A 13,834-nucleotide genomic window follows, 5' to 3' on the forward strand; every position below is an offset into this window, starting at 1 on the left:
AATTCTTCCAGATTTTTGGGGTTCCTGGAAGATTACTGCCAATGCATTCATTATTTCTGGAGCTACTTCCTTTGATATCCTCATATTGATACACATGGCTAGATTCCTGATTGTATTCACAACATTTTGTTCTCAGAAATGTCTCCAAATACATTTAATAAGTTCTTCCGAAAGGTATCTCTGTCAATTTGATTTATCCAATTTAATGAAAATTAAAGTCACCCACGATTAATGCAATGCCTTTTTTACATGCTCTCAATCATCTCCTGTATCTATCGACACTGTACTGTTAAGGTGGTTTGTTAAATACTTCCACCAGTGTCTTCTTTCCTTTGTTATTTCTGACTGCTACCATATGGATTCCATATTTTCCAATCCAAGATCATTTCTTGCTATTGCACTTATTCCATTGCGCTATTCAACCACCCTTTTATTCTGCCCTATTTTTTCAAAACATTTTCATATCACTGAATATTTAGTTCCCAGCTAGGAGGTCATTGTAACCATGCCCTTGTAATGGTTATATAATTATACTTGTTTACCTCTATTTGTGCTGTTAATTCATTTATTTTATATTAATTACTACATACATTTAAATAAAAGCCATTAATTTTGTTTTTTTACCCCCTTGAATCTTATTCACTGTATTTCTTTTTATGTCTCTACACTCATCCTTTCTTCTTTGGATACCATAACCTATATATCTGCCCTATAATGCTGCCATGTACTTTTGCTTCCCTCTCCAGAACCCATCTTCTTCTGGTTAATTTAGTAACTCCTGCTTTTAAGTCATACATTTATGGATACAATGTCTCCACTCTCAGACTCTGGGTGTCATTAAGAGAATGGTGGTGTTCAATCTAACATGAATGTTAACTAATGCAGAACCGAATCTATATAGTAGTAAACGGATAAATAAAATAAACTAGGTCTAGCACAGAAATAGTATTGCTCTTTAATTTATTGTGGAGTGTAAAAGTCACTTCTAATTTTACTTTAAAAATTAATTTAATGTTTTATTATTTTAATTTTCCATTTGATATGCCTTGTTAGCTTATGCAATTATACCCGTTTGGGTCCGAGTGTACAAAGCTTCCTAATAAGAGAGCAATTGAAAATTAGAACATTTTTGTTAAGTATATTCCACTCAGAATTTGCACCAGTAATAACATTCCATATATATTCCACAATAAATCAAAGTATAAAATTTCCAGGTCCCTTATTAAGTATTATAAACATTGCTAAATACAGTTTTCATATGAAAAGAAAATAGATCCTTTACCGGTCGATGTTCCCAGACAAATCAAAGCATCCACCAACAAGGCTCCCTTTGTGAAATGTTGGGTCATATGCTCTAGCCAATTTGCTTCTATACTGTTAATATCCTGTCCCTTCTTACAGATCTTCAGTGGAATTGTGACTGTGTAATACTTATACGATTTCTGGTTTTCTTGTTGTTTATTGAAAAGGAGGAACACTTCATTTTCTGGAAATAAACAAAACTAGTTATATAAATTGCAAGACATCTGAAATAGCATTTTAAAACATCCTGCATTTGTATTATTCATGCTTAGATGTGTGTAACTAATTTGAAGAATAAGCCATTGTTTTCTATTGGAGGAGAAACAAATGAAAATCAGCATCTACAGGGACTACTCCAAGATTCTTAAAGTACAACAAGAAACTATTGTAGTATTTCTATTCAACCAAGAATTATTCTTAAAGATCTAGTGCTCCAATAGAAGCTGTTCTCAGACCACCAAAGGTGATTTTGCTGGTTTTATTTTGAGACTGCTAAAAGCCCAGACGTACTGAAAGTTGCATCTTAATGTTTACTTCCAAACTAGTGTTTCTGATATATGCAGCTGTTATATTTCAAAGGCATTACACTGAAACAACACCTCCTTAGTTAATGTTATTACAACCATTTGGTACATAGTGTATAAAGCTCCCAAATTGATAAAATTTCTACTTGGGGATATTTCCTTATGCTTCTCCCTTTCTGTTGTTGCAGGTTGGCAGAAATTCTGTGAAAATCCTGCTTATACTTGTAAATACTAATTTTCCTAACATAACACCACTAAGGAAACCTCCAATGAACATTTTCAATACTGTGGCTTGATTTATATCAAGTTAAATGTTAACACTCTAAACTCAGCAGGAGTTTTTAAATTTAACTTCTTGTATGTTTCCTGTTCAATTTCAACTACATCAGAATGTAGTTAAGAGTTAACCGCGATGCTTTGTGACTAGTATCAGAGACCAAGGATACAGCGATTCCAGTTGTTATAATTATTTATCCAGATTGTGCTGGATTTTTGTTTTGAGATCTGGGCCCTGAACTTGGATGAACTTCCAAGTCCCTACCCCATGTCAGACATTAGATATTCAACGTGACTTTTGTACAAATAGCAGCTAGCAACATGTTTATAGCCTAATTATGGATTGTAGGCAGACTCCCGAACTGGAAAATGAACTGGAGGCTTAACATGAGGGCAAAAATTTTCATTTTAAAATGTCACAGTTGCCAAATCATCATTGTGGAGGGGCAACCCATCAATTGAACTGTCTTCAGGCACAGCACTGACTCAATGGCTATACTGAGTGTGAGATATGAACAACATGAAGGTGTAGATTTAAAGTGATATACAAAAGAAGCAAAGGTGAGAACAAAAGAGTTTTTCACATAGCGAGTAGTTAGGGTATGAAATGTACTGCATTGAAGTGTGGTTGTGCCACATTCAGTTGAATAGTATGCACGGATTTGGGGCCAAAGAAGGAGATTGGTGCGAGATAATGATGCTCATTTGAAGAGCTGATGCAGGGATATTGGGCTGATATGCCTCCTTCTGCACTTTTGTGATTCTGTGGGTTGGAGCAACTACCAACGTTGCCCACCTACAACTGTGAACTTGCTGACAACTCAGATATGCCATTGTCCAAGATAGGCCATTCTGCCTCTAGTCCCATTTCCAAAGGGAATCAATGAAATTAATGAAATTTTTAAATGAAATTAAAATTCTCAGGTTGTCATAATGTCATTGCAGGATTTCAATTTACATCCTACGGATTAATAGAACAGGCCACAGGTCATAGTGTCACTAGCCCAGTAACTTAAACACTGTTATCACACTCGTTTGCAATGTACTTAACTTTACCCACGGTTAAGACCATGTAGGTGAGCCATTTCCATTCAACTCATTGGCCTACATTTTACAGTCTGTGATAAAGTGGGAAAACACATTGCTGACCCAGCTTTAAACTGCCATTACACTTTCTAACACAGCTGCCATCTTCAGGCTCTGCCATCCTGGATGCAGCCTATTAGTAATGGACACAGGAGTAAGCATTGTGGCAACACTACTTGGTGATGTTAGCCCCTTTCATGTTACAACAAAAGATTTATCTCTTGAGATCCACATTCAATTCAAGAAGTGTAGCTGTTTTTAAATGTACCAGTCATCAGTTTTTTAAATCTAAGTTTCCCCACATCCATCAACTGCTTAACTCCTAGCTTAGGACTGCCACTTTCCCCTAACACTGCTGAAGCCTTGAATCCCAGACACTTAGAACATAGAACATAGAACATAGAACATAGAAGGATACAGCGCAGTACAGGCCCTTCGGCCCTCGATGTTGCGCCGACCGAATCCTACCTAACCTATACTAGCCCAATAACTTCCAAATGCCTATCCAATGCCCGCTTAAATGACCATAAAGAAGGAGAGTTCACCACTGATACGGGCAGGGCATTCCATGAACTCACAACCCGCTGTGTGAAGAATCTACCCCTAACATCTGTCCTATACCTACCACCCCTTAATTTAAAGCTATGTCCCCTAGTAACACCTGACTCCATTAGCGGTAAAAGGTTCTTAGTATCTACCCTATCTAAACCCCTAATCATCTTATACACTTCTATCAGATCTCCCCTAAACCTTCTCTTCTCCAATGAGAACAGCCCCAAGTGCCTCAGCCTTTCCTCATAAGATTTTCCTACCATTCCAGGCAACATCCTGGTAAACCTCCTCTGCACTCGTTCTAAAGCTTCCACATCCTTCCTATAGTATGGCGACCAGAACTGCACACAATACTCCAGATGAGGCCGCACCAGAGTCTTATACAACTGCAACATGACCTCAGGACTCCGGAACTCAATTCCTCTGCCAATAAAGCCCAGTACACCATATGCCTTCCTCACAGCACTATTTACCTGGGTGGCAACTTTCAGAGATCTGTGTACATGGACACCAAGATCCCTCTGCTCATCCACACTACCAAGTAGCCTACCATTAGCCCAGTAATCCATCATCTTGTTATTCCTACCAAAGTGAACGACTTCGCACTTAGCTACATTGAATTCCATTTGCCACATTTCCGCCCAGCTCTGCAACTTATCTATATCCCGCTGTAACCTACCACTTCCTTCCTCACTATCCACAACTCCACCGACTTTTGTGTCATCCGCAAACTTGCTTACCCAGCTTTCAAGTCCTTCCTCTAGATCATTTATAAAGATAACAAAAAGCAATGGTCCCAAAACAGATCCTTGTGGTACACCGCTAGTAACTGCGCTCCAAGATGAACATAATCCATCAACTACTACCCTCTGTCTCCTTCCAGCCAGCCAATTCCTAATCCAAACCTCTAATGTATCCTCAATGCCATACCTCCGAAGTTTTAGCATTAGCCTACCATGGGGAACCTTATCGAACGCCTTACTAAAATCCATATACACAACATCTACTGCTTTACCCTCATCCACTTCCTTGGTCACCTTCTCAAAGAACTCAATAAGGTTTGTGAGGCACGACCTGCCCTTCACAAAACCATGCTGGCTATCCCTGATCACGTTATTCCTACCCAGATGTTCATAAATCTTATCCCTTACCATTCTCTCCAAGACTTTGCCCACCACTGAAGTCAGACTCACTGGCCTATAGTTGCTAGGGCTATCCCTACTCCCTTTCTTGAACAATGGGACCACATTCGCTATCCTCCAGTCCTCTGGTACTATTCCTGTTGACAACGATGACATAAAAATCCAGGCCAATGGCTCTGCTATCTCCTCCCTAGCTTCCCATAGGATCCTGGGGTAAATGCCATCAGGCCCAGGAGACTTATCTATATTCATCCTTTCCAATATTCCCAAAACCTCTTCCCTGCATATTTCCAGGGCATCCATTCTAATTATTTGTGATTCCATATTCACATCAGCAACAGTGTCCTGTTCCTGAGTGAATACTGATGAAAAGTACTGATTTAATGTCTCTCCAATCTCCTCCGCCTCCACACACAACTTCCCACTACTATCCTTGACTGGACCGATACCTACCCTAGTCATCCTTTTATTCTTGACATACCTATAGAAAGCCTTTGGGTTTTCCCTAATCCTACCAGCTAAAGACTTTTCATGTCCCCTTCTCGCTTTTCTTAACTCCCTCTTTAGCTCCTTCCTGGCTACCTTATAACTCTCAATCGCCCCTACTGAACCTTCACGCCTCATCTTTACATATGCCGCCTTCTTCCCTTTCACAAGGGACTCCAATTCCTTACTAAACCACGGCTGCCTCACAAGGCCCTTTACACCATGCCTGACTGGTACATACCTATCGAGGACACGCAGTAGCTGCTCCTTGAACACTCCCCACATCTCATTAGTGTTCTTCTCTTGAAGCCTGTTTTTCCAATCCACACATCCTAAGTCATGCCTCACTGCATCATAATTTCCCTGCCCCCAGCTATAGCTCTTGCCCTGCGGCACACGATTATCCCTCTCCATCACTAAAGTAAAAGTCACCGAGTTGTGGTCACTGTCCCCGAAGTGCTCACCTACCTCCAAGTCCAACACCTGGCCTGGTTCATTACCTAGAACCAAATCCAATATAGCCTCCCCTCTTGTTGGCCTGTCGACATATTGTGTCAGGAAACCCTCCTGCACACATTGTACAAACACCGACCCATCTAATGAACTCGAGCTATAGCTCTCCCAGTCAATATCTGGGAAGTTAAAGTCCCCCATAACAACCACCCTGCTACCTTCACTCTTTTCCTGAATCATCCTCGCAATATTATCCTCTACTTCTCTAGGACTATTAGGAGGCCTGTAGAAAACACCTAACAGGGTGACCTCACCTTTCCTATTTCTAACCTCAGCCCAAACTACCTCAGATGGCAAGTCCTCTTCCATCGTCCATTCCACTGCTGTGATACTGTCTTTGACAAGTAATGCCACGCCTCCCCCTTTTTTACCCCCATGTCTGATCCTACTAAAACATTTGAACCCTGGAACGTGCAACAGCCATTCTTGTCCCTGTTCTACCCACGTCTCTGTAATGGCCACAACATCGAAGTCCCAGGTACCAACCCACGCTGCAAGTTCACCTACCTTATTCCTTATACTTCTGGCATTGAAGTATACACACTTCAATCCACCTTTCTGGTTACAGTCACCCTCCTTAGAGATCGCTGCATTATTCCTAACCTCCCTACACTCAAGGTCCTGTACCCTAAAGCTACAGTCCTGGTTCCCATGCCCCCGCGGAGTTAGTTTAAACCCTCCCAAAGAGGGTTTGGGAGGGTTCTCACCCTACCCCTCACAACACTCATTAAATGATTAATCTCTTGTAAAACAAAACTTCTATTCACACCCGACATCAAAGACAACTAATCCTTTAATAGACACTTTAAACTGTCAATTGAAGTGTGAACTCAAACGGCTAAACTAGATGGAGCTTTTGAAATTCATCCTCGCATCTATAAAGACAATGACAGCTCTTGAGGAATTTTAATAAGGTGCTCTGTTGAAACTGCATGCACAGATGATAAGGGTTTTTTTTCTAATTTACACCAAATGGTCTGACTACCAAAGCTGTTGGGCTTTTTTAATGCTCACTTCATGTTTAAGGAGTGAGGCATTTACAAATCTTCTGATGACAACACTTCAATAGACCTTTTTAGCTTCACTTCAAGAATATCTATGTCCACTACAGAAGTTTGTTACCCTACACTGTGGGTTAAGGCCCTTGCAACATCCCAAATTGGGACTATTTGACAGGGCACTAAGTTCAAACAGTCATGAATCTGGGTTTCCTATCTGTGTGGCTCATGCTCTATCTCTTTCCTCCATGCCAGACAAGAATTGGATTTGTTGGACATAATGGCAAGAGTTTAATATTTAGGCTCTGCCCACCATTTGTAAAAATAAGGGGAATCTTCCTTGTGCCACAACAATCCAGTGTGTAGTTTTATATCCCATCTTTAGACTGTTAATTCTCAATGTAGTACACCAGTCATGGATGATTTGTCCAGTTTATGTGTATAAGTCCTCGAAGTCTGCATTGCTAAGAGCTGAGACAGATTGATATGCATCCCATGAGATACTCCGATGTTTGTAATGAAAATATTCAGTGAAATATTTTAATTTTACTGTGGTCGTAGCTTTCAGATGTTAATGCTATTAAGCGATACATAGAGTGAAAACTACAGTATATAGCCTGACCTTGAAGTGGAATTGTTTGTTTCTTCAAACTAAATGACAATATTGTAAAGATGAATATAGACTCTTAAGCATGTTGCAAAGGTAAGGCATTATTTATTTATATCTTATATTACACATACTATTGGCACCAATAAACATATAAGATCAGGATTTGGAAGCAGATTCTGATCCCTAGAATTTATGAGTCTGCAGATGCAGCATATTGTATCTGATTGTCCTTGCCAACTAATTTTCTTGTTAATGGGCTGGAAATGGCTAACATATGGCCTGTCTGTACAAACATCTGCAAAATAAGTAAAATAATGCCTGATAAATCAAAACCACATGATTGTAGCGTGCACAAAGCATGAAAAATGCAATTTTCTAGTTTAGGGTTTGCTGTAGTTTATGGCAATCTCACAGCTTTAACAAATGCACAGTTTCACATTAGGATCTGCCTTATTACCGTCCCTTTTGAAATTTATTGTTCATCAAGTTAGAACAAAAACAAATTTTTTTGCATTGACAGCCAGGAACATTGCACTATTTTTACTCTAATACACAATATTTATTGTAATAATATTTCCAAGGGAATATTTATAGCATCAAAAGATACCAAGGAAGATTTCTCTGAGCACTATGTGTCATAGATTCATAAAGAATATTTCACCTGAACTAAGGGCTACTGTGATGGGAAAAACAGGAGGAGTCAGACATTTATGTTCAAATTGAGGAAAAGTTTTTTACTGTTTACCTAAAGACTTGTGGATGTTCAGTTGTCGACTATTTTCTCGACTGAGATTGACAGATTCTTGGAATGCATAGGGGTCTTGCATAAAATGGCGTTGAGCAGGAAATCACGAGTGACCTTACTGAATGGCAGAACAGGCTTGAAGAGACTTAGGTCCCACCCCTACTTCTTACTTAGATAGCCCATGAGTAAACATTTTTTATAAATGTGTTTACAATTTCTTTTGGCAATAATAAATACAGCATTCTGTATCTATGTGAAAATAAATATTTTGACATTAATAAAGAGATTGATTATTTTAGTTTGTATTCAAGAAACTGAGAGAGACTCAAGGCACCAGGACGTGATTGAGATTTCAAAGATAGCTAGTACCTAATTGCAAATAGTAATCTGGGCATTTATTTTCCAAGTGCAAAATGAAATATTTGTTTTGATAGAATCATTATAACCTGCCCTTCAGTCTTAAAATCCTTCCAAAAATCTTTCTATATTTTCACCCAACCTTTAAAGTATATTAATGGCAAATTTTACTCCAGACTACAATTTTCATCACTCGCTCCTCCCACTCCGTCAATTTCTCATTTAGTATCTGCCATTGTCAGAAGTTTTTGGGATCTTTCATTACATGAAAAATGCTATATAAATACATGTTCTTGTGGTACTTCATTTTATACACAGCTGGGATCAATAATATTACGTCAATAGGGATTTATTATCAGCGTGGAGTCGATTAGTTAGCTTATCCTCAGTAAATTTGATTTACTGCATGACAGTATTCTTACACACATGGAGGGATGCTGATGGAGGATACATTTAGAATTAAAGTTAGATTTAGAGTTCGATTTTATTATCATGTGTATTCAAGTTCAGGAATACAGGAGTACGGTGAAAAGTGTACAAAGTCTATGATGTCATTCAAAATACAAAACCAGAATTTTTTTAAAAAGAGAAAAAAAATTAAAAACAAAGCCAAAAGAGAAAGAAAGTCACCTGGATCTTAAAGACCTTACCCAAAAGAAGAGAAAAAAAGTCCGCATTTTAAAGTCTTATCCCTCTAGGCCTAACCCTGGTCTGGAATTTCAGTCAGCCTCCTCCTGGGACATGTTCCATTGATTGCCTTTGCTGCCACCGATTCCACCCGATCACCAGGACAAACCAGCTCTGCTGCCTCTGTTACAGTCAATGATCAACAGGAGGAGCCACCCATGTTGCTCCCAGAGTCATTTGAAGGACTTTGCCGAAATAACTCCACAGAGGCCTGGTCCTGTCACCAAGTCACCCTTTATTTACATGTGGAGAGTCCCTAATACTGATCCAGATTCCTCAGAGCCAGCTGTCAGAGTGAACATGATGGCTGACATTCCTGTTTATATCTAACAGTTTAGCAGCCCCAGTCAGGGAACTCATAAGCTATGAGGTTCACCTGGCTGACCCCATTACAATCACTATGTTTGCATTATTATAGAGCTGACTTGTTGCTGTCTTCAAAATTAGTCTGTTGAGAATAGAATGTCATACTTTGAAGATCTTTCAACGCTAAATAATATTCTTTTAAGGTGAGTGGAGGACGATTTAAAAAAGACACGTGTGGCAATTCTTTTACACAGAGAGAAGTTCGTGTGTGGAACGAATTTCCCGAGAAAGTGGTGGTTGCACGAAATGTTGCAATGTTTAAAAGACATTTGGATAAGTACATGAATAAGAAATGTTTGGAGGGATATGAGCCAAGAGCAAGCAGATGGGACAATTTGGAATTATGGTCAGCATGAAGTGGTTGGACCGAAGGGTCTATTTCCGTGCTGTATGACTCTATGTCTCTATGACTATATGACTCATGTCATTACCAATAATATTTGACTCCATTTGATGCAAGAACACAGGCTATTAGCTATTCAGGGGAGGTCCCAACACTTTAAAACACTTTGTAGACTGCTGTATTATAGGAATCCATCTAAATACCTTTCATATGACCATGGAGCTGCTTGGACCAGCTACTGTACTGGTTCCCTAATATATCCAATTTCACCATTAAACCTTGAACTTACACATCTGCAGGAGAGTTGGTGCTGTAGTGATAATATCACTGAATTAGACTAATTGTTCTGGGGATGTGGATTCAAATCCCACAATAGCTTAGGCACTATTAAAATCAGTCATTACAGAATACTTTTAATAATGATGATCATGACAATCATTTTCAATTATTGTAAAACCCATTTGATTCACTAATGTTCTAGCAAGTCACTCTAGATCAAAGGTGATTAAGGATGGCAACAGCAGCTGGCCTTGTCTGCCACACTCATATCTGTGAAAGAAAAATGTTCATTATAGTTTTAATGTTCAATGAATATACAATGGTAGCATTTTAATTATTTTGTAGCACATAGCTACAAGTCACTGATTTTATTTTTTGTTTGCTACTGTTCAGTCATTTTCCTAATTATCCTTTTGAACAATAGCTATAATTTCAGTTTGCAGTTAAAAAAATTCATTGATGGAAGGAAAACAATCAATGAAAGTCTTTAAAATTCGAAGCCAGGCTTTCTGAAAATAAAAGCCACAGTCCAATTGTTTACATTGAACAATAACCAGGTGTGATTGGCTGAGTTGGTACTATCAGAAAGTGAACTGAAAAGTTTAATTTGAATTGATTTGATTTATTTATTGTCACGTGTACCTAAGTACAGTGAAAAGCTTTGTTTACAAGCAGTACAGGCAAGGACATATAGATCATAGGGTGAGAAAAGACTTACACAGAGGCATACATATTACATCACACAGGGTGTGCACTAGGCAAGATAAACATTAGCAAGATCAACACAATTTGAAATTAGAGAGTCCATTCATTAATCTAACAATGGCTGGGAGGAAGCTGCTAATGCATGTGTTCAAGCTTCTGGATCTTTTGCCTGATGGAAGATCATTATTAGGGTACTATGGATCTTTGATGATGTTGGGAGCCTTTCCGCGACAGCGTGCCTTGTAAATGGAGTTTATGGATGGAAGGTTGACTTCCATGATGGTCTGGACTGTGCACACAACCTTCTGTAGTTTCTTATGGTCATGGGCAGAGCCGTTATACCAGGCCGTTACGCACCTGGACAATATGCTTTCAATGGTGCATGGCAGAAGTTGGTGAGTGTCCTTCTGGATGCACCAAATTTCCTGAGCCGCACCCCCCTCCTTCCCCCCCCCTCCAACCCAATGGAAGAAGAGGCATTGTTGTGCCTTCTTGACCATTGTATCTACGTGGGAAATCCACGTCAGGTTGTCGGTTCTCGTCACTCCTGGGAACTTGATGCTCACCACCCTCTCAACGTCAGCTCTGTTGATGTAAATGGGGGCATGTTCTCCTCCTTTCTTTCTGACATCAATGATCAGAACATTAGTTTTGCTGACGTTGAGAGACAGGTTGTTCTCATTGCACCACGTCTCCAAACCCTCTATCTCCATTCTGTATTCTGAATAATCGTTGTTAGATATCTATCCTACCATGGTGGTGTCATCAGCAAATTTACAGATGGTATTCGTTTGGAATTTGGCAACACCGTCATGGGTATACAGGGAGGATGCATCTTTGGGGAGTCTCCAGTGTTGAGTGTTATTGTGCAGGAGGTGCACTTGTCTATCTTCACTGATTGTGGTCTGTGGGTTCAGAAAGCTGGGGATCTAGTTGCAGAAGGCAGAGCTGAGATCAAGGTTTCTGAGTTTTGAGATCAGTCTGGAGAGGATGATAGTGCTGAAGGTGGAGCTGCAGTTAATGAGCAGGAGTCTGACATAGGTGTCTTTGTTGTCCAGATGTTCCAGGGATGGGTGCAGGGCTAGGAATATGGTATCCAGTGTGGACCTGTTATGTCATTAGGTAAATTGCAGGGGATTAGGCCAGCTGGGAGACTGGAGTTGATGTGGACTGTGACCAGCCTCTCGAAGTACTTCATGATTATTAAGATCAGAGCCACTGGGCGGCAATCATTAAGGTACATCGCATGTGCTTCCTTCGGTACAGAGGTGATAGTGGTCTTTTTAAAACAGGTGAGGGCTTCCTACATTGTCAAAAAGTGTGGGAATGATAAGTAATAAAGCCAAAGAAATATAAATGCATTCTAAAAAATGTTGTGATTAAGGATAAGATTATGTTAGCCTTGAAAACATGTAGTTCTTGGAGATGATCCTGAATATCAGGCCAATTGAAAAATTTGTTTACCTCAAGGAAATACGAAGACAACAGTCCACTATATGATGAGATAAAAGAAAGTAAGTGTCTACTATGGGGTATGTCTTCCTACACAAAACTGTGTTATGCTTAGTTCAGAGCTGCTGGTAAGGAGGGGGTGGGGGAGAAGGTGGGGGAGGGGTGGGGGAGGTGGGTGCTGTAGGAAGAGAGTGTAACAGATAGCCACAGGGTGTCAGTGATTTGGGGTGGAACCTGTACCAATTTGCTTTCTATCCAATACAACATTCTCATTGAGGGGTGGCAGAGGGAAGTGTAAATTCTTCATCCACTTGTTGCTTTAAGCTTTTGGGTTTAAACAAGTGTCCAAACTGACTTGTAAACAGTGACTGAACTGGGCTGAACAGATGGCATAGATGTGGGCACTGAGCATTATGCAGGGAATTCCCCAGAAATCAAATCATTTCAGTGACCCAAAGGTAACCAACGCAGATCAGACTGAGTATCAAAAAATGCAACCCAACTTTCACGAAATGTTGGAAACTCTTCAATCATGGTTTTGCACCATTTAGGGCCTTGTCACAGCTCCATCAGGTGAACATGGTACTTGACCTTCTTCAAGGTTCTTTCGACCCTCTGTTCCATCTCCAAAAGTAAAGGTTTCTCAGTCTAAATATGAAAATGAGCCTGTGCCCAGAATGTGGGACAAGATACGTTAGCACAGGGGAGTCCTCCCCCTTTACACTCCCAGCACCAGAATGACCCATCAGCAATTTCAAATCTGTGCAATGCAAGTATTCTGAGACAAAGGCTGATTCAATGTTTTCTGGCTCAATGCAAGTGATGTCAAGTTGTTGAGGGTTTTTTTTTTGTCAATAGACCTAATGAGATTTCTCTCTGCATTTGTCCCTCTTATCCAATTCTGGCCTCTTCATGTGCTTCTCACAGGAAAACCCACCTTACAGCAGATGTTCACTGAATGACCAGCATCCTTATGCACGTGGATGAGGGAAGAGAGATAGGGAAGGTGTCACTGTGATTCTCTGACAGTAACCTGATGAACAGCATGGCGCACAGGTCCTAAAGGCTATTGCTGCTGGACCGGGTCTGTGGGAGATGGTGACAGAACCAGAAAGAGGGAAAAACATACTTGACCTCACCCTTACCAATCTGTCGACTGTAGATGCATCTGTCCATGAAAGTATTGGTAAGAATGACACCGATCAGTCCTTGTGGATATAAATCCTGCCTTCACATTCAGAATACCCTTGACTGAGTTGTGTGGCACTATCACCGTGCTAAATGGACACACTTCAAATCAGACACAACAACTCAAGACCAGAAATTGAAGTGATGTTGTCGACCATCAACAGCAGCAGAATTGTACTCCAGCACAATCTGTAACCTCATGGCCTGGCATTTTCCCTATCCT

The 13,834-nt window shown here is 40.1% G+C and overlaps 1 protein-coding gene across 1 annotated transcript in view; it reads right to left on the bottom strand.

Annotated features, from left to right (window-relative positions):
* LOC132816082 (raftlin-like) overlaps nt 1-13,834 on the bottom strand; it is a 109,035-nt gene that overhangs the window by 22,827 nt on the left and 72,374 nt on the right. Inside the window, exon 6 of the mRNA XM_060825512.1 lies at nt 1,283-1,486. Within this exon, the coding sequence (XP_060681495.1) occupies nt 1,283-1,486 (204 nt within the window). The remainder of the gene's footprint in view (nt 1-1,282; nt 1,487-13,834) is intronic.

Source organism: Hemiscyllium ocellatum, chromosome 5 (assembly GCF_020745735.1).
Source record: "Hemiscyllium ocellatum isolate sHemOce1 chromosome 5, sHemOce1.pat.X.cur, whole genome shotgun sequence".
Taxonomy (NCBI): Eukaryota; Metazoa; Chordata; class Chondrichthyes; order Orectolobiformes; family Hemiscylliidae; genus Hemiscyllium; species Hemiscyllium ocellatum.